Here is a 22,478-nt window from a genome sequence, read left to right as displayed (position 1 = left end):
TGCTAGACTATCAGACCCTGGTGGCTTATAGGCAGCTAGCTGCATAGGTTGAAAGCTGATGGCATAATCACGGTTTCTTTAACCCTTTGCATGCTAGAAGCAATTTTGAGCTGAGGCACTACCCGTTTCAAGGGTAGCTTCATTCCTCCACATTTCCAGCAAGCCGAATGGAGGGGACCATCTGGAACAGGCTGCACGGCTGACAGGGACCCCCCTCACTGCGCTCCAGAAGCAGACACCCATTGTCAGAGGGAACCGCTACTTGCCATAAGCCATGACTGTCCTATGTGTATATTACAAAGGGAAGGAACTTGGTAAAGGAGAAAAGCTGTCATGCTGGAATGATAAAAAATCACAGCAATGTAGGACTGGAAAGGGCCTTCATAGGTCATAGACTTCAGCCCCCTGCAGTGAGGCAGGACTAAGTATTATCTTGTTCATCCCTAATGGGGACTTGTCTCACTTGTTCTTAAAAACCTCCACTGATGGAGGTTCCACACTCTCCCAATGTACTTTTGCTCAACTATCCTTACAATTAGGAAGTTTTTTTCCTAATATCTAACCCAAATTTCTCTTGCTGTAATTTAAGCCCATTACTTCTTGTCCTGTCCACAGCAGTTAAGGAGAACAATATACCACTCCTCTTTATGACAACCTTGTATATATTTGAAGACACAACGTCTCCCCTCGGTCTTCTTTTCTCCAGATTATACAAACCTATTTTTCATAATCTTTCTTCATAGGTCACATTTTCTAGACCTTTAACCATTTTCATCGCTCTTCACTGGACTTTCTCCAATTTCTCCACATTTTTCCTGAACCATGGTATCCAGAACAGGGCACAGCACTTCAGTTCTGGCTTTATCAGTACCGAGTGGAGTGGAAGAATTAATTAGCACGTGTTGCTTACAACTCTCCCACCAATATACCCAAGATTGAGGTTTGGCTTTTTTTTCCCCCTCCCAACAATGTTACATTGTTCACTGATGTGTAGTTTGTGATCCACACATCTACCTTCTTCTCCCAGCTGGGGTTTTTAATGGTTTACTGTCCCTCTGCTCCTAAACTCTATCCTGGGAAAGGTAAAGAAGCTAGCCAGCCTGGAGCCAAGAGTTAAACTCTGATCCAGGTTCAGATTACAAACTTGCCCAAAGCTTGCTTGATCTACATTCATCTCTTTCTCTCCCAAAATCTTAGGGTGTCTTTTAATACGAGTCCCTCTGGCATAATGATCACCACTACGGGTGGCTGTATGGCTCAGGGGACTGGTGGCTTGGTAGAGTCCTTTACCATGGGGTTACTGTTCAGGACTTTATGCATTAGGTGCATGAAAGTCTAGCTACCAAGAGCTGCCAGGACGAAATGCAGCCCAGTGACTGCTACTTTCCTCTAGAGATGTACCAACAGCTGAGGAACACAACAGCATGATTCAATACTTTTTATAACCCGCTTCTAGTGTATTTTGCGTCTTCCCAGGCTTCCTTACCCTGGTATGCCATGCAGGTCTCAATGACATCAAGGGTCGGCTCATCTTCACAGAGATCATAGGGCATGTTTCCATCTGCATTTACTGCCAGCAGGTCTGCCCCACTGCAAAGAGAAAGTCTCTCATGAAGAAAAGACAAAGATACACACAGAGGGAAAGGAACCTCACATGCTGCCCTATAACAAACAATATCCAACAGGTAGGTAATGGCAGCGGGGGTGAGTCCTCAGAACACCAAGCTGGGCTTTTAACTGTAATGTTTCATATGTGGTGCCCAAATACCTCCAGGATTGGACAGACACAAAGATACACAAGGCAATATCCATGGAACCTGTGAAGGCCTGAAATGTGTCCTGATGTAGATGTACAGGTTGAACCTCTCTAGTCCGGCACCCTCGGCATCTGGTCAGTGCTGGACAAGAGAATTTGCCAGATCACGAGAGGTCAACATTGTCGAGCACCATTACCAACACTGCCGTTGCTTCCTGGGCTCTTAGAAGATATTTAGGGGCAAATTACAGCAAACAGTAGCCCAGAGCACTGAGAGCCAGAACTTGTGGTGGTAAACAAACTTTATGGCACCACAGGAAACTTGGCCACACCCGTGATAATTGTCGCCCAGCCAATTAAAATGCTGGATTTCAGAGGCTGTCAGATTAGAGAGCTCCGGATTAGAGAGGTTCAACCTGTATTCATAGCACACCGAGCCTCCTCCATGGGACTCGGGTCTAGTGGATCTGGGCTGTGCACGGCCCCTGCAACCTCTTCTGCTACGCTCACGTTCCTCCCTCCTGTGCTTCCAGGAAGGAAGAGGTCAACAGCCCTTCAGTGCCAGAAGCAATACCTCACAATGAGCCGCTGTGATGTGATATTCTGAACACAGCACGAAACCATTAATAAGTGGCCACCAGGCTGGTCCTCGCTAAAATAGTTCTGAGTGCCCGGAGGGTTAATGGGAACGTAGATGGGGATTAAACTAGTAAATTCCTCTTGGGGCAGAATTTTGTCGATCATCCATTGTGAGGTTTCTTCCATCTTCCTCTGAATCTCAGAGTGGTTGCTGCTGGAGTCTTAAAGAAGTGGACCGCTATTCTGATCCAACAGGATAATCCCTATCAGTATTCAAACTCCCTGCAGACTGACTGTGTATTTCATGTTGTAACCTACCTAAGGCTTGACTTGCTTTGATGGTCACAGCTTTTGAAGAAAGGCAGACAGCATCCACCAGCAATTATATTCTTGTTCAATTTTCTTTTATGTCAGGAGAGCAAACTACAACATAACTTATGCTCACAATGTATTAGAGTCAATTTAAGCAATTACCAAAGCAAGAGAACGGACATCCTTTGGTAGTTGCTGCCTTTGGAGGTCTCTGTGGGTTCTCTGTTCAGGCACCAAAGTCTTGTGATGCAGGGTCTAAGCAAACCCTATGAACTGTTGGTGCAGAAGCCGTCTTTGAGCACAGAACTCCACAAAACCTGTCATTCCTTATCCTTAGAAAGAGGCAACTGACAACTCATTTTCTGAGCATGGACTGTGGTGCAGTGTTACTTTAGTGTTGGTTTGCCAATGCTTGGGTCAGCAGAGAGCACCCTGCACCCATCCAAATGGGATGGGCCATAACATACGCTCTCAGTCCCCAGACTGACGCTGCTTGCTTGTTATCCCTCATGCCATACCCTTTCCTATAACCACAAGAAGGGACGTTGCAGGTCCCAGTTTGGGTGCAATATACATTCCCGTACTCAATTTATTTGGGTACTCTGTTTCTACTCTCCTTCCCCAAAGCTCTCAGGTTCCCACCAGCTAACTCCCTGGGCTTGCCCACAGCTCGATGTTGTGTACAGCTGCTCCAAATAGCGTATGCCTGGCAGGGGTTCAATTTCTTTTTTAATCATTTCAATAGTTAATGTTTATTTTTAAGATTTTCTGTTTCTATTTTTATTGATGCACTTTTTCACAGTTGCAGGAAATTATGGAGATCAGACAATTTAATGAAGCAGGTGGTAAGATTAATAACATTACAGCTTTAAAACCAGTAAAACAGATACAGTCAATACCGCATGTTGAGATATACGGAGTAAATACCCTTAAATCAAACTTTAATTTCTCAAACTGCATTTCTCTGACTTTGCCTAGCTATAGATTTCAGTTATTACTGAGGTAAATTGCTTTTATTCAGTGTGTTCATGGTAAGATCAGTATCTACTAATGAAATCTAGCCTTTCCAACTCTAAATTATAGGCTAAGAAAACTGTAAGACGCTCCCAGCAATGGATGGGTTTGTTCAAAGACATAAAATATTGTTTCATTATCTTCCTTCTAGGCAGAATCCACTGCCCAAGAAACAGGCCAAAATGTGAACTCATGTCCCCCACCTGGCAGGGCCATGGTCTATGGCAGTGGTGTGCAACTGAGCGGCAGGCCCTGGGGGGAAGGGTGAGAAATTTTGTAAGGGGGAGCAGCACAATTGGCTGCTAGGTCTCAGGCTCATCCATCTCATTAAAAATGCTGAAATGCATTACTGTGTATATGTCGGTGTATTCACATTTCTATACTGATTAATAAAGTTTTTACACACTACAGACTTATTTTCTTACATGTGCTCAAAGGGTTTTTCAATACAAACAGAACTGAAACTGCCATTGGTTAGAATTACATTAGATAGGTTCGGGAGGGCTGCTGATTGCAGAGATGAAAAGTGGGGCCCAACATAAAAAGTTTGCTTATCCCTGTCTATGGCCTACAGACAGGGGACAAAGACACTGCTTGTGAAGGGTAACCTGTTTAGCATACAGCGCTCCTTCTCAGGCTTTTTGACCTGCCCATGTGATAGCACACGCTTGATGCAGAAAGTGCAAGGTAGTCATGCTACAGCCAGCCAAGTGCATGGGGCTTAAAGAGTAGGCCTTCACCCAAGTGTTCTAGGTGGGTTAAACGGGAAGCCCAGTGTTATTGCCCTGTGTAGTGCAGCTGGGCTCTCTATAGTGCTTGTCCTATGTGAACACCTTGTCCTTCCCATGTCAATGTTCCTAGCCTTGCCTGCAGGATGGGCATGGCTTGTACAGCATGGTGGGGACATTATGCAGAGGAGTTTCACCCTCTGCTATTTGTTCTTCCTAGCTGTTCATCATCTTACTGCACCTCTGCTCCTTGCCCACCTACCGTGAACAGGAACCATGAAGGAGAGATGAACTACACACATCCAGCCAGCAGACACATCCAGCCAGCAGACTGAAATCCAAATCCAGAGGCTCTACCCAGACAAGCACCTGCTTCCTTCAAAGCAGACTGATCCGGGTCATTCTAGCCGTGTCTACACGTGCATGCTACTTCGAAGTAGCGGCACTAACTTCGAAATAGCGCCCGTCACGGCTACACGTGTTGGGCGCTATTTCGATGTTAACATCGACGTTAGGCGGCGAGACGTCGAAGCCGCTAACCCCATGAGGGGATGGGAATAGTGCCCTACTTCGAAGTTGAACGTCGAAGTAGAGCACGTGTAGACGATCCGTGTCCCGCAACATTGAAATAGAGGGGTCCGCCATGGCGGCCATCAGCTGAGGGGTTGAGAGACGCTCTCTCTCCAGCCCCGGCGGGGCTCTATGGTCACCGTGGGCAGCAGCCCTTAGCCCAGGGCTTCTGGCTGCTGCTGCTGCAGCTGGGGATCCATGCTGCATGCACAGGGTCTGCAACCAGTTGTCGGCTCTGTGGATCTTGTGTTGTTTAGTGCAACTGTGTCTGGGAGGGGCCCTTTAAGGGAGCGGCTTGCTGTTGAGTCCACCCTGTGACCCTGTCTGCAGCTGTGCCTGGCACCCTTATTTCGATGTGTGCTACTTTGGCGTGTAGACATTCCCTCGCAGCGCCTATTTCGATGTGGTGCTGCGCAACGTCGATGTTGAACGTCGACGTTGCCAGCCCTGGAGGACGTGTAGACATTATTCATCGAAATAGCCTATTTCAATGTCGCTACATAGAAATAAGCTACTTCGATGTAGGCTTCACGTGTAGACGTAGCTTCTCTCTACTACTGTTTTCGCCTTAGTTTTCCCCCTTCTGTCCTCGATCTTTCAACTTGGGCACTGTTTCCTAATCATGAGCCATCAGTGTGCAGCTTGACCTGGGCAACAAGCCCTTTTGGCCTGATCCCCCCATGAGATACTAAGTGTTCTCCATTCCTACCAATAACCCTGGAAGTGGTGAGTACTCAATAGATCAGTGGAACCAACCAGGATGTGGCAGAGTCAGGCCCACTGAGACAGACACAAAAAAGGAAGCAGGGGCCACCTACTGCTGAATTAGGATCTTCACCAGGTTGATGTGACCACAGGTGGCTGCTGCATGCAGCGGAGTCCATAGCTCATTGTCCTTTGCATTGACATTAGCCCCGTGGTTGAGGAGAAGCTTAACTATTTCTTCAAAGTTGTCTATGCAGCACTGGTGGGAGACAGAAACAGAGGGGTTAATTTTTACTTAGGTCCTGTAAGTGATCATAGGACCACAAGTTGCATGCTCCATAAGAAACAATTGCTAATAGTACAGTAAGAAAACCTGGCACTGTATTTCATCCAGGATACAGTTCATGCCATGGCTCCTGCCTTAACCCCCCACTTCACCCTACCAGTGACCGGGCTTGGGAGGGTTTTCCTGGCATGACTTGAGTTGCTGGCAGTGAACGTAATGAAACCGCTGACGTCACAAGCTGGAAGTATTCCCCGTTGTCTGCAGAACAATGGCCCTGGGGCAAAAAAAGCTTTTCTTACAGCCAATGTCCCTCCAGCCCTGGGGACAGAAAGCCATTTGTATCCAAACCCCACTCCAGCCACAGAGTCAAGGGGAGTATTTATAACTGGAGAGAGGCTGAGCTCAGCTGCCTGCAGCAGGGACTCAACTGTTCTATTGCAATCCACCCCCAACTCCCAGCAGCAAACAGGAGGCTGGCACTGCTAGTCACTGCAGCTCCTGTGTGCCCAGGAGCAGTTTGCTTCTTTGTGTATCTCTGAGCTAGAAACTGGGATTTATGATCTGGGGAGGGGATTCAAATTGGTTTGGCTTAACAAATTGCAGTTCAGCTCAGCGTAGTCCCCTGCGTGGACACTGGGAAAGGTGCCTGAGGCCCAGGGACCTCCTTGTGCCAGCTGGCAGAGGGCACAGAGGTCGCAAGTCACAAAAAGGTGATCCACAGGGTCCTGGCAGGTGGGGAGGGGCAGCAATAGGGTGATGAAACTCCCTCGGGCTTGTGATTGGCCAGTTGAGTATTGTCTGGTTCGCAGCCTGAGAAGAATGCTAATCACTAGGCTGAATGGGTTACAGGAGAAACACAAGCAGCAGGGGAGGGTAATCCTGTTTAGGGTTAAAGATAACAATCTTGTGGAACTGTATCTGGGGCAGTGACCAACTCCCACTTAGGCTTCACTGAGAAGGCGAGCTGCCAGTGGGGTTGGCCTTACAAAAAAGGATCATTGCCGTCCGGTTAATAGACAAGAGGGCACCTTGTTAGTTGACTTTAGGCTCTCAAATATGTGAAGGTTTTTGGCTTATACCCCGTGCTTATATATAACTGTATGCCCAATATTTCTGTTTGCCACTGCACAAATCTCCACTCTCTGGTAGATAAGCTTTTATTCGACTTCTAAGGGCTGTGTGTATGAAGCGGTGCTGTTGCTCTAAGGTGAGCTCGTACGCTACACTGCACTCTTCTGTTTAGGGACAGCTGGCTCAGTAATTCTGTGATTGTCTGGAGGATAAGTGTCTGAATGTGCCCAGGGATGCTCCAGGCACTGGCTGCTTAGCTGCAGAGGGACAGCGGAGTCCACAAGCAGAGAGGAGAGTGCTTGTGCCAAGGTTGACAGGGTGGATGGTGGCAGATACAGGCAAGGTCAGGGGGCCTCACAATGCTGGGTACCTCTGGGGGGCATCACACTGCTTCACATCAACCTGTGAGTCTCCACACAAGAGAGCTGCAGCAATTTGCCCGAACAGCTACTGCCCAGATTGAGCCAACCCTGTGAGTAGCCCAGCCTGTTCTGTGACTCAAAGCCCCTGCCTTTAAGAGATGACACCCTGGCTTCCTGGGGAGTTGGACAGGAGTTGCTTTTTGTATGTGAGCTTGAAATCCCAAGCCGGGCCCGAGCACCTCCCTAAGGGAAGCAAGTTTGGATGTAAGGAGACAGTGTTGAGCTCAGCTTTGCTCCAGAGAACAAGGTGCAGCAACCAGTAAAGATTTTAGGTGCTTTATGGAAAGAAACCCACAGCTAAATACCCATGGAAAAGGAGCCTTCCCTTGCCTCGGTGAGGTGCACTCACAGATGGCTCTGCGCAGACACACTGGCGATGACTACGGACACCATGGAAGACGACCACATTAGCAAGTAGCCGAGGATGATGAGGGTAGCTCTTGGCCTCACCTGATGGAGTGCAGTGAGTCCATCTTCATTGCACAGGTCTGGGCTGATGTTGTTCTTCAGTAGGTAACACACTGCAAGCGAGAACAACAGGAAAAAAGGAACTTCGGTTTACCAGTCCTGGATCCACCTTTCACCCTCAGATCTAACCGATGCCTGGCCACAAACATATATGACTGTAGGAAAACAAACAGCAGTCAAGTAGCACTTTAAAGACTAGCAAAATAGTTTATTAGGTGAGCTTTCGTGGGACAGACCCACTTCTTCAGCCCATAGCCAGATGGTCTGAAGAAGTGGGTCTGTCCCATGAAAGCTCACCTAATAAACCATTTTGCTAGTCTTTAAAGTGCTACTTGACTGCTTTTTGTTTTGATAGTGTATAGACTAGCATGGCTTCCTCTTTGTTACTATATGACTGTAGGCTGTGACAAAGCCACGGACACCAAACTTCCCCAGGCATTCACTGTGCTGTTTACTGGCCACTTGGGACATCACAGCAGCAGTGGAAGACTGACAAAAGTGTGGGCTTCTGGCACTTGAGCTAAAAGTTATAATTCGTATAACCTTGTGCTGCCCAGTTCTAGGCAGTAGAGGGCACTTGCACACAGTTTTTCCACTAACTTTACTCTAAATGCATTACCCTAGGGTAGAACCTCAGTTTTATGAGCAGCAATCATACCAACAACCAACGATATGGGCCATTGCTCCAGACAAAAAAAAAAAATCATGTAACAAAAATAGCACCTGTGTCATCCCTTCACATTTTGATGCTTCCTCTGCATGGACAAAATCTCTTTGCAGCAGTTTGAAGGACAAGACAGCAGTGCAGGGCACCGAACTGCAACTTATGCACCAGGTCCACTGCAATTTTCACATGGGTCACTGTACATCTCAAAGATATCCCAGGCTTTTAAGATGACTGATGAGTTTGTTAAAATCCTGTCTCTCTCTGCGGGTATTGTCAGGTTTTTAAAGCAAGGTTCCTTTTATTACAAGAAAGCTGCTAAAGTATTTTTAAATCATCTACCCAGTGCAAAAGAACAAAAATCTTGGAACTGATACCAGACTCCACACAGGGTAACAGCAGTGACCACAAGTACCAAAGGTTCTTATCAAGTATCAGCTAATGACCAGCATGGGGAATATTTCAAATCATTTGCACTGTAGTTGTGATGTCCTACATTTGTTTGCTGTGGTTTAGTTTTTGATCCCTTAGGGTATTTCAGGTTTAACGGCCAACCCAGAGAGCTCACACTTGATGCTCAGCACACGGACGGCCCCACCTCTTTCTGCACTTCTGCCAATACATCTGATTTAATGACTGTGCTTCTCCTATTCCCGGCTAACCCCATCTTCCTGGCCTGCTAATCGGATGTGACTGATAGACATGTCACTCACTGGTGGATCTGGTTTTTTTTATTTACTTTGGATGTGATGCCATTAGGAGGCTTAATTCAATCTGGCTCATTTCAGAGCCATTGTATACTAATGTCACATGGCTCTATAATCATGTTTTGCCTGCTTACAATGATTTGGACAAGTAAATGTGGGCAGATTAACCTTACAAGTCCATCCATGTGGAAGGAGCAGGGCACGATCCCAGCTCGGTCAGCATTAGAGAAGCACCAGTGTAGGTGCAGAAAAGTCCATATACTCTCTGCCTGTATGGGCACTGAAAGGGTTAAGGACCACGAGCAATGGACTGGCATGAAGCTCACATGCACCCCTTGAGTTGACCTTTACTACAAGGCATGTTATATTCTCCCCTTCTGCAGACTCAGTGAGGTATTATTTATGAGGGGGACCGCACTAGCTCGCGCATCACACTCCCTGCAGGCCTGGCCCAGCCCCTGCACCTCACTCCCAACAGGAAATGCCTTGCAAGGAACTTATTCATAGGCCAGATGCACTGAAACCAAAGCAGCACTGACAGCCAAGCCCTCCTGACTTGGACTCCCAGCTCTGCCACAGACGTCAGGAGCTCTCCCTATGGTGCAGTCTGTAAAATGGGCGCAGCAATACTGAGGTGAGGGGGTACTTACTGCTGCAGAGTGCATTCACAACAGTGTGCTATGCAAATTCTGAGAGCCTGAGGTAGCTGCCTAGTGCTCCATTTAGTGCAGGGCTGGGCAACCCCGGAATAGTGAGCGGGCTGCATGAGGGGCCCTTCTTCACCTCAGTGGCCCGCAGCCCATTGAGGCTCCACCTGAGACCCACCGACCCGGTCACCCCCTTACCTCACATGCCTCTCACGCACTGGGGCACCACACTTCCCACACCTCCCCCTCCCTCCCAGCACTTTACGACTGTGCAAATCACCCGATTCCAGCTCTGGGATGGAGGGAGCGGAGCGGGGATGGAGCACGAACCAGGTGATTCGTGGCTCCTCTGAAAGTGCTGGGAGGGAGGGGGAGGAGCAGGTAGTGTGGGACTGTGGTGCCCTGGTGCGTGCAAGATGCGGGGGAGGGGGGCAGCCAGGGGGCCTGTGGGCCACAGGTGGGGGCCCAATGAGCTGCATGCAAGCAGCAGGCCACAGGCTGCCCACCACTGAATTAGTACATAAGGCAATGGGGCTGCTGCCCTAACAGCAGTGGGACCATTGGGCTTCCTCAGCAGCAGGGCTGCTTTGAACCACCATCCTTGAGCTGGAAAGATTCCACACCCAGGGTTAACCCTGGCAATACCCTTCCTTAAGGTTCTCATACCTGACAAGTGACCTGAAATCTGAGCACCAGGCAAGCCAATAAGAAAATCAACAAGATAGGAAACCATCAAAGTTTTAAGCTTGCTTGCTGGAATGTGCGGACCATGCTGACAGGTCTGACTGAAGATCTTCAGGACGTCAGTGACACCCGAAAGACCGCTGTCATCGATGAGGAACTGAAGAGGCTCCAACTTGACATTGCTGCTCTGCAAGAGACACATCTCGCAGATTCGGGATCTCTAGAGGAAAAGGACTACACCTTTTTCTGGCAGGGTAAAGCCCAAGAAGAACCCAGGGAGCATGGTGTTGGCTTCGCCATCAGAAACACCCTTCTACAAATGGTGTAATTAGTCAAGGGTGGATCAGAAAGACTCCTTCAGGTCATACTTCAAATTCGCGCCGGTCCTGTCCACCTGATCAGCGCTTATGCCCCAACCCTGTACGCCGCACCGGAAGTAAAAGACAAGTTTTATGACATGCTTAGTGCTGCCATAGCGCAAATACCTGTTCGCGAACAACTGTACATTCTGGGTGACTTCAATGCGAGAGTTGGAGCCTATCGTGACTCATGGCCTTCCTGCTTAGGCCACTTTGGTGTGCGAAAAATGAATGAAAATGGTCAGCGTCTTCTCGAATTGTGCACGTACCACAATCTGTGCATCACAAACACATTTTTCCAAACCAAGCCACAGCACAGAGTGTCATGGAGACACCCACGCTCAAAACACTGGCATCAACTAGACGTGGTCATCGCTAGACGTGATAACCTCAAAAACGTCCTTCTGACATGCAGCTATCATAGTGATACAGTGATACAGATCACTCATTAGTTTGCTCCAAACTCAAGGTGATTCCCAAGAAGCTGCACCGCTCTAAACCAACTGGAAGGCCCTGCATCAATGTCAGAAAGATGGCTAACTCAGAGAGAGCTGAAAAGTTCAGAGCAACCCTCGAGGAGAATCTGCGTAGCAACCCTGGGGGTGCCGATGTGACATCCAGATGGCAGCATCTGAGGGATACAATGTACAACACGGCCTTGTCGGTGTTTGGAAGAAGAGCTAGAAACACAAATGACTGGTTTGAAGCTAACTCCGATGAGATGACATTGAAAAAAAAGCGCGCTGCGCTCCTCGAGTACAAACATTCACCGAGCCAGAATACCCTGCAAGCGCTCAGAGCAGCCAGAAAAACAGTAGAGCAGACAGCCAGATGCTGTGCCAACAACTACTGGCTCTAGGTATGCAGCAGCATCCAGACCAGTGCTGACTTTAGTAACCTCAGGGAATGTACAAGAGCATCAAGAAGGCATTAGGACCCACCCAGAACAAGATGGCACCTCTGAAATCCAAATCTGGTGATGTCATCACTGACAAAGCCAAAACAGATGGAGTGCTGGGTCAAGCACTAGTCAGAGCTGTACTCACACGAGAACATTGTGGTCGACTCAGCCCTCGATACCGTTGAACTCCTACCAGTAATGGACGAACTGGACCAGGAATCAACTGTGGATGAACTGAAGAAAGCCATCGACAACATTGCAGTAGGAAAGGCCCCAGGCCAGGATGGTATACCATCAGAGGTAATCAAGTGTGCCACGGACACCCTTCTGGAACCCCTACATGAGCTACTGTGCCTGTGCTGGAGAGAGGGAGAGGTTCCACAGGACATGCGTGACGCTAACATCATAACCTTGTATAAGAACAAAGGAGACAGAAGTGACTGCAACAATTACCATGGAATCTCCCTCCTAAGCATCTCTGGTAAACTGTTCGCTTGCATCATCCTCGGCAGACTCCAGAAGATTGCTGAGAGGGCGTATCCTGAATCACAGTGCGGATTCCGCGCAGAGAGATCTACCGTCGACATGGTCTTCTCTCTGAGGCAGCTGCAGGAGAAATGCAGGGAGCAGAGGAAGCCACTCTATATTGCCTTCATCGACCTAACCAAGGCCTTCGACTTGGTCAGCAGGGATGGGCTGTTCAAACTGCTCCACAAGATAGGCTGTCCTCCACGGTTACTCAAGATGATCCAGTCTTTCCACGAAGACATGAGAGGAACCATCCAATATGATGGCACATTATCAGATGCTTTCAACATCAGGAGCAGTGTCAAACAAGGACGCGTCCTTGCTTCGACACTGTTCGGGATCTTCTTCGCACTCCTCCTTAAACACGCCTTTGGATCTTCAACAGAGGGCATCTTTTTGCACACAAGATCTGACGGGAAACTGTTTAATCTTGCAAGGCTGAAAGCTAAATCTAAGGTGCGGGAAGTCCTCATCAGAGAGATGCTGTTCGCAAATGATGCTGCTGTCATGTCACACACAGAAGACCAGCTTCAGAAGCTGCTGGATCGGTTCTCTAAAACATGCAAGGACTTTGGGCTCTCCATCAGCCTAAAGAAGACAAATGTACTTGCTCAGGACGTTGCTGATTCTCCATCAATCAGCACTGACAACTATACGTTAGAGGTCATCCACGAGTTCGTTTACCTCGGGTCCACCATCACTGACACCCTGTCCTTGGAGACTGAGCTAAATAGGAGGATCGGGAAAGCAGCCACAACTCTGTCCAGACTCAGCGAGAGCGTGTGGAATAACAACAAGCTGTACACTCACACCAAAATGCAAGTCTACAGAGCCTGTATCCTCAGCACCCTCCTTTACGGCAGCGAGACTTGGACCCTGTATGCCCGCCAGGAAAAGAGGCTGAACGTCTTCCACTTGCGCTGCCTCAGGCGCATCCTTGGAATATTGTGGAAGGGCAGAGTGTCCAACACTACCGTCCTTGAGAAAGCTGGAATCCCAACTATGCACACCCTCCTCAGGCAGCGGCGGCTCTGCTGGCTTGGCCATGTCCGCAGGATGAATGATGGAAGGATCCCAAAAGACATCCTGTATGGCGAGCTAGCCTCTGGCCAAAGGCCTCCCGGACGCCCTCAGCTGCTCTACGAAGATGTTTGCAAGAGAGGCCTCAGGGAAGTAGACATCAAGCCAGACAGCTGGGAGGAGCTGGCAGACGATCGCAGCAGATGGAGGCAGGAACTATACAAGGGCCTTCAGAAGGGTGAGTTGAGGATCAGACAGCTAGCAAAGGAGAAGCGAGCCCACAGATAGCACAGCAAGGATCTGCCAGACACCCCTTACATATGCAACAGATGCAGCAAGGACTGTCACTCTCGTGTGGGTCTTCAGAGTCACAGTCGATGCTGCAAATGAGGATGCCAAACGGAACTACGAAGGGCGCCGATCCATAGTCTACGTAGACTGAAGGATGCTGCTACTACTACTACTACTACCTTTCCTTGCCATTTCCATCCAGTGTTATTTGGGACAGGGACTGTGGAGGTCTGATGTGTGGTAGAAGCCCTGGGCCGAGTTTAATTCCCAGCTCAGCCACCGACTAGCTTCTCAGAAGTGTTCAGTGCCAATGAACAACCTGAGCTTTTCAAAGCAGGTCTGGGGAGGTCATCATTTTCCAAGGTGCTGGGCACCTGTCCCACTCAGTGACTTGAACTGAAGTTCTGATTGCTCAGTCCCTTTGGAAACATGAAACCAGACCTTAACGGGCCATGCACTTGCTAGGTGACTTTAGCCAAGTTGCCCCCACCCACTCTTCCTCAGTTTCCCTCCTTTGAAAGAGGGAGCATAAAGCACTGAGGTTCTTGGCCCCCATACTGACTTTCAGCTGAGGGTCATGATTTTGCACCTTAGCTGGCCAGGAACAAGCGATCCTTATCACGAGACATCTCCCTGATTCTGTTAGAGGACCCTGGGGCAGTGAGCATACCCAGGGCTCTAACAATGATGTAGAGAACCTCCTGGGGACAAGACAGACCAAAAAAAGCCGGGGGGGGCAGGGAGCAGGGCCTTACGTAACGGTGAGCCCTGGCTTTCATCTCTGGAGTCTAGGTTCAAAAGCCTGCTTAATGTATGACTGAAAATGAGTTTGGTGACCTCTGCTGTGCTCTCAGTGATTGTCTGACCAGATTGTCCATCCCGAGTCCATAGCTGGAAGTTTTACCATGGCTATGTCGAGGCCTTCATACATCCACTGCACCTTAGCAGCTGTATACTTTGCAGATAATTAATTTAGTTTTTCCCCTTTGTGCAGCGGGGAAACTGAGGCACCCTGAGAGAGACTCCCCCAGTGTCCCACAGCAAGTCTATGGTGGAGGCTGGAATAGAACCTTGACTCTCAGGCCCATGCTTCAGCTCAGATTCAGTCCCCCTCTCTCAGCCCAGCAGGGCACGCCCACCCCCAGGGCTTTCACAACACTCAGCCACTGATCCCCAGAAGCCAGGTCCAGAGGGGTCACCTTGGGGAGTGACACGAGTTCAGTCTCCACGGCGTGTGCTTTTCTCTGCCACGATGGTCAAAGAGGGGCCCACCATGATGCAGGCACCTGTCAGTTAAGGCTGAGACCACCCACTTCTTTTTACACAGGCCCTGAACAATGGGACGGGCTTTCCTTTCCTGCCTGCTGGCTGCCTACCCATTCACCACTTGTTCCGCCCATTGAAATCTTATCTGCCTTTTCTCTTTGGCACAAGTCCTTTCATTATTTCCGTCTGCTGGAGCCACGTCCTGCCTCTGTCCCTGTTGCACACGTAGCAAAGGAAGCAGGTGATTACCTGCTGTGCTGCCTGCCTACAGAACAAACTGCAGAGCAGGCTGCCACTCCAGGGATTTCTGCTTTGCTGTCAGGCACAGAAGCAACCCAAAAGAACGGCAAGTGGCAACACGCTGCCAGCAAATCGTGAACAGTGCTCGGGGAGAGCCCTATTAAAGACGAACTGGAAAGATGTACAATAGGGAACCTTATCCAGTAAATCCCAGTTGGGGAGAAAGGCAGGAGGAGCGATAAGTGTAAAACCACCTTAACCCCATGTTGTGGGCCCCTCTGGGGGGGTGCACTGCAGCGTGACGGACAGAGAGAGTAGGAGGCCTAGGGCTTCGTATACAAATATCTCTGGCAGGTCCCGTGAGACATCCTGGGCAAGAGCCATTGCCATGTGGGGAGGAGGAGCAAGCCCCACCTGCTGGTGGAAGAATTAGGATGAATACAAATGTATTGACTTTCCAATGACCTAAGCAAACACTCCCACACCGGGAACTATGAGGTGCATGGATATTTTGCAGAACACTGTGCCTAACAATACCAAATGACATCGACTTGCTGAAAATGTTATGGCATTAGCAATAAAACCACATACCAGGGATGCATTCACGCAGTTCCTAGAGAACAACAAGAAGTCTTGCGGCAGCTTACAGACCAACAGATATTTTGGAGCATAAGCTTTCATGGGCAAAGACCTGCTTCGTCAGATGCATGAGTGGGGGTCTTTGCCCGCAAAAGCTTATGCTCCAAAATATCTGTTAGTCTGTAAGCTGCCGCAAGACTTCTTGTTGTTCTCGAAGCTACAGACTAACAGGGCTACCTCTCTGATGCAGTTCTTAGAGTTAGAGCGTAACACAGGCTACTAGACTAGATGGACCTTGGGTCTGATCTGGTACAGCAATCACTGTCTTTGACAGCAGCCGCAACAGATGTTTAAGGAGAAGGTGTAAAAAACTCCATGGGACATCAAACAATATGAAATATACAATGTTGTCTCCAGTCTTTCATGAGGCCAAATGAGAAGTAAGTGAGTGGACACCCACAAATCAGGCTGAGTTCTGCAGGAAGAGCTTTTTAACTTAACCCAGGACCAAAGGAAACCTCTCAAGATGCTGCTATGCACACTAACACTGCAACGGGTCAGTGTTTCTCCTGCAGCATTTGCATATCAGATGTTACAGCATTAGGCTTGAAGAAGAACTTTCCATAGTGGGTACCACGTCTTATGGGAGAGAAAATGTCTCCTGGGCATTTCCTTTCACATTTGCAATGCATCTGTCAACAACAACATCTGTTAACTTGCATGGGAAAATAATAAAAGGAAAGGATTTACTTTCAGTTTTCAGTACGACAATCAGAAACAGCCAACACTATGTGACCCACCAGCTGTGGGCCACCAGCAAATTTATCACGGAGCACAGATGCTGGGTAGCCATGTTAGCGGTATGAGTGGGCCACTCTGTGCCCAGGCTTCCTCATGAGAACAGCCTTTGAACAAGTTCATTCATAATAAAAGTTTCAAGGTACTGTTTAGAGCAAGGAACTAGGAAAACCTTATCCTCCATGGGGTAATGGGAAGGGCTACAGAGATGAGAGCCACACATCCACGGATTAATAGAAACTGCTCTTACTATCTTCCTTAAAGTGAGCTCAATAGAGTTCAGCATCCAGAAACCAACTCTCATTCTGACTGCTTATAATTAAGTCCTTAAGTCCAGTGCTATGAGCTCTGTTATCAAATCTGGCCACAATTACCTGTAATTGATCGACCCATTAACACACTGTATGCACCAAGGAAAAAGTGGGTGAGAAATAAGGACCCCCTCTCAAATGGAATACGTCAATCACAATAGGAGCCAGGTGAGCAAACTGTTGTGAATTATTCATTATGAAGTATATTCATAGAATAATTATTCAAATGTATTTTCCATCTTTTTATCCACCCCAGCTATAATTAAACTTTTCATGCTGCTCAAGAAGATTTGACATTAATGCAGTTTCTACACCTATTTAGTCATTTAAATCTACACTATATTAAATAAAGAGCTCCCATGACAACTATGAAAATACATCTCTTAAAAATGAACAGATAAACTGGCAGCTACCGAAACAAAAGCACTTACTGAGCAACATCAAACCTCCACTTGAATCACCCCCAACCTCCTTCAGCTACATCCCAGTATCACCTATTTTCTACCTAAACTGCAGGTGTTGGTGGGTAGAGATGACAAAGAAACCTTTATTCCCCAGTACAGTAAGGGCCGTACATATGACACAACAAAATGTTAAGCAGCTCACTCACTTGCAGAGTTGTCAAGATTTCAATGTAGTTTCTTAGGCCTGAGATATTAATATAGCTAGTCCACGTGAGAAAAGTTTTGCCAGCATAGCTGTACAAAACTAGCAAACCTAGTGTAGAAGCAGCTTATAAACAGCAAAAAAAGTTCTTTTGCCTGTATAACTTGTACCAGTCCCCAGAGCTAAAATGCCAGCAAACTTAGAGAGACATCATGGCTGAGCTCAAAACCTGGTCTCTCTCATCAAGACAAGTTGGTCCTTATCTCCAGAAACCAGGATGGCTATAACAATACTGCACACACATATCAGCAAAAGCTCTTATGGCAATATCAGCACATCTACACTACAGCTTTTGGCACTATAAAAAGTTTTTCAAATAATAATAACCACACTCCTAACTGGTGCTACCACATTGGCAAGGGTTTCTTGTGTAGGCCTGGCCTCAGGTCCTGATTCTGCAGACATATGCAGTGGGTTAGGTTTAAGCACATAAACTTAACACACTAGTGTGATCAGGGCTAATTATTATTTGTATTACTGGACCACATTGCAGCTCTAGTTATAAACAAAAACCCCATTGTGCTTGGTGCTGTACAAACACAGAGCAAGAAGGTTCCTGGCCAGAGAACTTACAATCAAAGTATAAGACCGACAACAGGTATGGACACAGACAGGTGAGAACAAGGAAACAATGAGAATAATTGTGTGCTGGAAGTCAAGCATATGAGTAAGGATTTATAGAATATGTTTTATTATTAAAATGTAGGCTTATCATAAGCCATTTGGATTTCGTTCTTAGTTTGAACAGTGAAATTTAGATGAGTCAGTTTCACTGCCTACTAGTTCTCAAGCCTTTGCAAAAAGCCATACTACAATCAGGTTTTCTACCCCGTAGAAGGGTTGTATTTTTAAAACTGGTTCCACGGAATAAAACGTAGCAGCATTTCTATTCCCCCTAACTTATTAAGTTTTACACTATCTAAAATTAGGAAACTGAACTAGTCGGTAGCTTCCACTTTAACTTCAAAATAGAGCTGATCAGAAAAAAAATTCTTTCCTCGCCAGCTAAAAACTTAAGTTTTCGGACAACAAATTCCAAATATTTGGAGGAAGCTGGCCACACATACACCAGCAATTTTCCATGATTTTTTTTCTTTTTTTGGCCGGTGCTACTTCTAATGTTCTAATTCAGTGGTTTTCAATCTCTTTTTCATTTGTGGACACCTAAACATTTTGAATAGGGTGCAGACCCACCCAGAAATCTCAGGCATAGTTAGGGTAGTGACAAGATAGCATACATGAAAATTGGGATGGGTGTAGGGGGCTAGAGGTGCCAATACAAGAAAAAAGCCATAAATATTGGGCCTGTCCCTATAAAATCTGGTCACCCTAGATGTATTCTACAGACATCCAGGAATCCACAGACCACAAAGTTCTCATTAGTTAGAGTGCCTGGACTGCCATTTTCAGAACAATCTGATGCATTTGGCCTACTGCCCACAGCAGTGGTTTTCATGATGTGCCACGAAATTTCATCAATTTCCCCTGGCTCTTCGCAGGGCCACCGCAAAGCTGCCTGAGTCCCATCGGGCACAGGGTTTGTCAATTCTGCCCTCTTTCCTGTGGTAGCTCTTTGCAGAGCCACCGTGAGGGGAAATGCTAACCCCAACCAAAAAGACCCTGTTCATACCAGGAGTCAGCTGAAATGCTGCTTCTCAGCCCAAATGAGCTGGCAGGGAGCCATCCCTGACTCTTTGCTATGGCAAGGGAAAGGGGAAAGGCAAGGGCCTCTTGGAGCTGGGACACAGTTTAAAATCTGCATCCTGACTCCAAAAGGCGGGCGGGGAGCCTGCGTTTAGTGGTTACTCATTTACTTAACATCCCTAGAACGGCACTGGGCAGATTTTGAAAATGTGCCTGTGCTTGCTGTCAGTGACAGTTTATTCTGTGGTGGATCTGAAACATTAATGCATTTGATCCTTGTTTAGCTGGCTGTATGCACTACTCTGTTGCAAACCTCTCTAGTAAGGCTGTAGCTGTAGTAAATGTATGTTAATATGACGTTTAGGAGCAATCGATTCATCTGAAAAAAGTTGGTGTGCCATCATAGGCTGAAGTGTGCTGTGATACTGAAAAGGCTGGGAATTCTGCAGCTATTGTAAGACAAGGAAGAGACAGCTTTAAATCGTTGACTCCAACATTTATAGCCCAGTTTACCTAAACTCTAGTTGCTGCGTGAGGACCGATAATGGGATGACAGATTTCTTCAACATCGACTCCAGAGTACGTCAAGGGTGTGTCCTGTCTCCATACTTGTTCCTTCTGGCAGTGGACTTCATCATGAGAAAGGCAATGAGCGACACACATCTAGGTATCTCATGGAAAGATCAGCGTCGACTCGCAGATCTGGACTTTGCAGACAATATTGCACTGCTAGCAGAAACGAGCAAATGCTTGCAAGGCATGACGACAGATTTGGAAGCAGAAGCCGGCAAAATTGGGCTGAGGATAAATAGTGATAAAACAAAGTTGATGAGGGTTGGGAACACTCAGACAAACACACCATTAGTGGTCGGACACCAACCCATAGAAGTAGTACAGCGGTTCACCTATCTTGGCAGCACTCTGTCTAACGACGGAGGTGTCGAGGCAGATGTTAACTGCAGAATCAGAAAGGTGTCAGCAGTGTTCCAAAAAGACTGTGCCCAATTTGGCCTGCATCAACAATCGACACTGCAACAAAAGTTTGACTGTATAACACCATCGTCATGCCAGTTGCCATTTACGCTAGCGAAACGTGGAAAATAACGTCGAGTAGCATGCAAGCTACATGTATTCCAGCAGCGTTGCTTACGAAAGATCCTGGGTGTCACCTACTGTGATCGCGTTACCAATGAGGAGACACTACAAAGATGCGGGTCACAGGCACTGCAGGATATCATGACAGAGTGCAGTTTGCTGCACACATTCTGCGTCTGCCAGATCAACTGCACCCAAAGACCGCAATGAGATGGATACCAGCAGAGGGAAGAAGGAAGAGAGGCAGACCACTCAAGACCTGGCGCACCACATTTAAGGAAGACTTATGAAACATTGGTATATCATGGGAGGAGACGGAATTATCTGCAGCCGACTGAAATCGCTGGGAGCACTTGTTGCCCAATGTGCCAGATGCACAGGCGGACCTAAGTCTAAGTAAGTTATCTGCTGAGTTAGGAAATCAAAAAGCTGGCAAAAGATTGATCACTTCCAGCCTTCTCAGGAAAGCTCAAAGCCTGCAGAGACCTCTCCCACCTCACTTATTCGCACAATTTCCCTGCTAATATTCCTGACATGCAGTTTAGCAAGTCTGTGAAAGGATTCAGGCCTGCAGGGCACATCTGTTACACACTGCACCCACAGAGAGAAGAAAATTCCATGATGCTGAAATAACCTAGACTGTTAGCTCTCAAGGAAGTCTGTACCCACCTGCCATACTTATTGCTCAATAAAATGCTTTCAACTCTGCACTATGGTCATATTCATTACAGCAGTATCTAAGGGCCAGCTGGGTACTGTACATACAGTAGTTGATAATCCTGCTCCAAAGTGTTTACAATCTAAATAGATAGGGAAAGGGAAAAAAGTAAATCATACAAGCAGAATGATCAATAATAACAGCAAACAGATCAGTGCCACAATTTTTTGGGAGGTGGGTGGAAGAGGCTTAGTTAGAAGGCAGATAAGCTAATTTAAAAACAAGTGAAGGGAGTTATCCCACCTCAGGACTCTTGTTCCCAACCCGAAGGTGCTGTAGTTTGCCCCCTCCTTCCCCAGGAGAGCCCCTCTCAAAACTCCCTCCTGTTAGCAACCACCCTGTTCGCAACCCCCCGGTCGCAAGCTAGTGAGTGGGATACATGAGTGGCCCTCCATTTCAGTGGGCTGCAAGATTGTCAGAACCAAGATGGCCTCCCAAGATAGGGTTGTTTTGCTAATGGCCCTAGAAAGGGGTAAGGGTGGGCGCCCTTACTGTGTGTGAATGACAGAGAATTTTGTGCAGTAACAGTGCAGAAGACCTGAAAAGAAAGCCTCCTGGGGGTGTGACAAGAGAGCAAACTTGGCTCTGATCCTGCAACGTTCTCAGCGCTCTTAACTCACGATGAACCTAACAGTACTCAGCATCTCACTTAATCTGGCCTTTTGAGCTGTGTGCTGTGCCAAGATGTACTTTGTAATAAGAGCCTCTGAAACTCTGAAGTGACACTGCAACAGCAAGGTTACTAGACCTGATAGAAAACTATGACACTTAATATCTGCGCAATTTGCTAATGCAGATATGCCACAGAACACCCACCAAAACTGCATCACGTAAGGGATCATGCAATCCTGGGATGTCCGAATGGGAATCTCGAGTAGCAGAGAGGTTATTCTATTTGGCACTGATGCACAGGGCTGGATTAACTCTTCTGGAGGACCTGGAGCTATGAGATTTCATGGGATTCCCAGGCTCTGGGTTAGGGCCAAAATGAGGAGTTCAGTGTACAGAAGGGGTCTGCAGGTGAGGCAGGAGGCTGTGGGTTGGGGTGGGGTGAGTGCTCTGTCCTGGGGTGGGACTGGGGATGAAGTGTTTGGGGTGCAGGAAGGAAGAGGCTCTAGGCTGAGGCCAAGGAGTTGGGAGTGTGTGAGTGGGCACAGGGAAGCGGTTGGGCTGGGAGTTCAGGAGGCGGCTCAGGGTTGGAGCACCGAGTCTGGGAGGCAGTTAGGGTGTGGGAGGGACTCAGCACATGGGATGCAGGATCTGAGAGGGAGTTGGGATATGGGAGCAGGCTCAGGGCAGGAGCAGTGGGCTGGGATGCAGGGCAGTTACCTGGGGCACTTCCTATTTGGTGGGGGAACCAGGCGGCTCCACATGGCCCATGCTTGCCTGTTGGCACTGTCTCCCGCAACTCCATTGGCCACGATTCTGAGTCAGTGGGAGCTGCAGAGA

At 47.7% G+C, this 22,478-nt stretch overlaps 1 protein-coding gene across 1 annotated transcript in view; it reads right to left on the bottom strand.

Annotated features, from left to right (window-relative positions):
* PPP1R16B (protein phosphatase 1 regulatory subunit 16B) overlaps window positions 1-22,478 on the bottom strand; it is a 95,095-nt gene that overhangs the window by 15,652 nt on the left and 56,965 nt on the right. Inside the window, exons 3-5 of the mRNA XM_075012048.1 lie at window positions 7,894-7,964; window positions 5,778-5,923; window positions 1,487-1,590 (exon numbers count right to left, since the gene is read on the bottom strand). Coding sequence (XP_074868149.1) covers window positions 1,487-1,590; window positions 5,778-5,923; window positions 7,894-7,964 — 321 coding nt within the window. The remainder of the gene's footprint in view (window positions 1-1,486; window positions 1,591-5,777; window positions 5,924-7,893; window positions 7,965-22,478) is intronic.

This window comes from Carettochelys insculpta, chromosome 17 (genome assembly GCF_033958435.1).
Source record: "Carettochelys insculpta isolate YL-2023 chromosome 17, ASM3395843v1, whole genome shotgun sequence".
Taxonomy (NCBI): domain Eukaryota; kingdom Metazoa; phylum Chordata; order Testudines; family Carettochelyidae; genus Carettochelys; species Carettochelys insculpta.
Note: the sequence above shows the minus strand (reverse complement) of the source record. Positions and strands in the feature narration are given on the sequence as shown.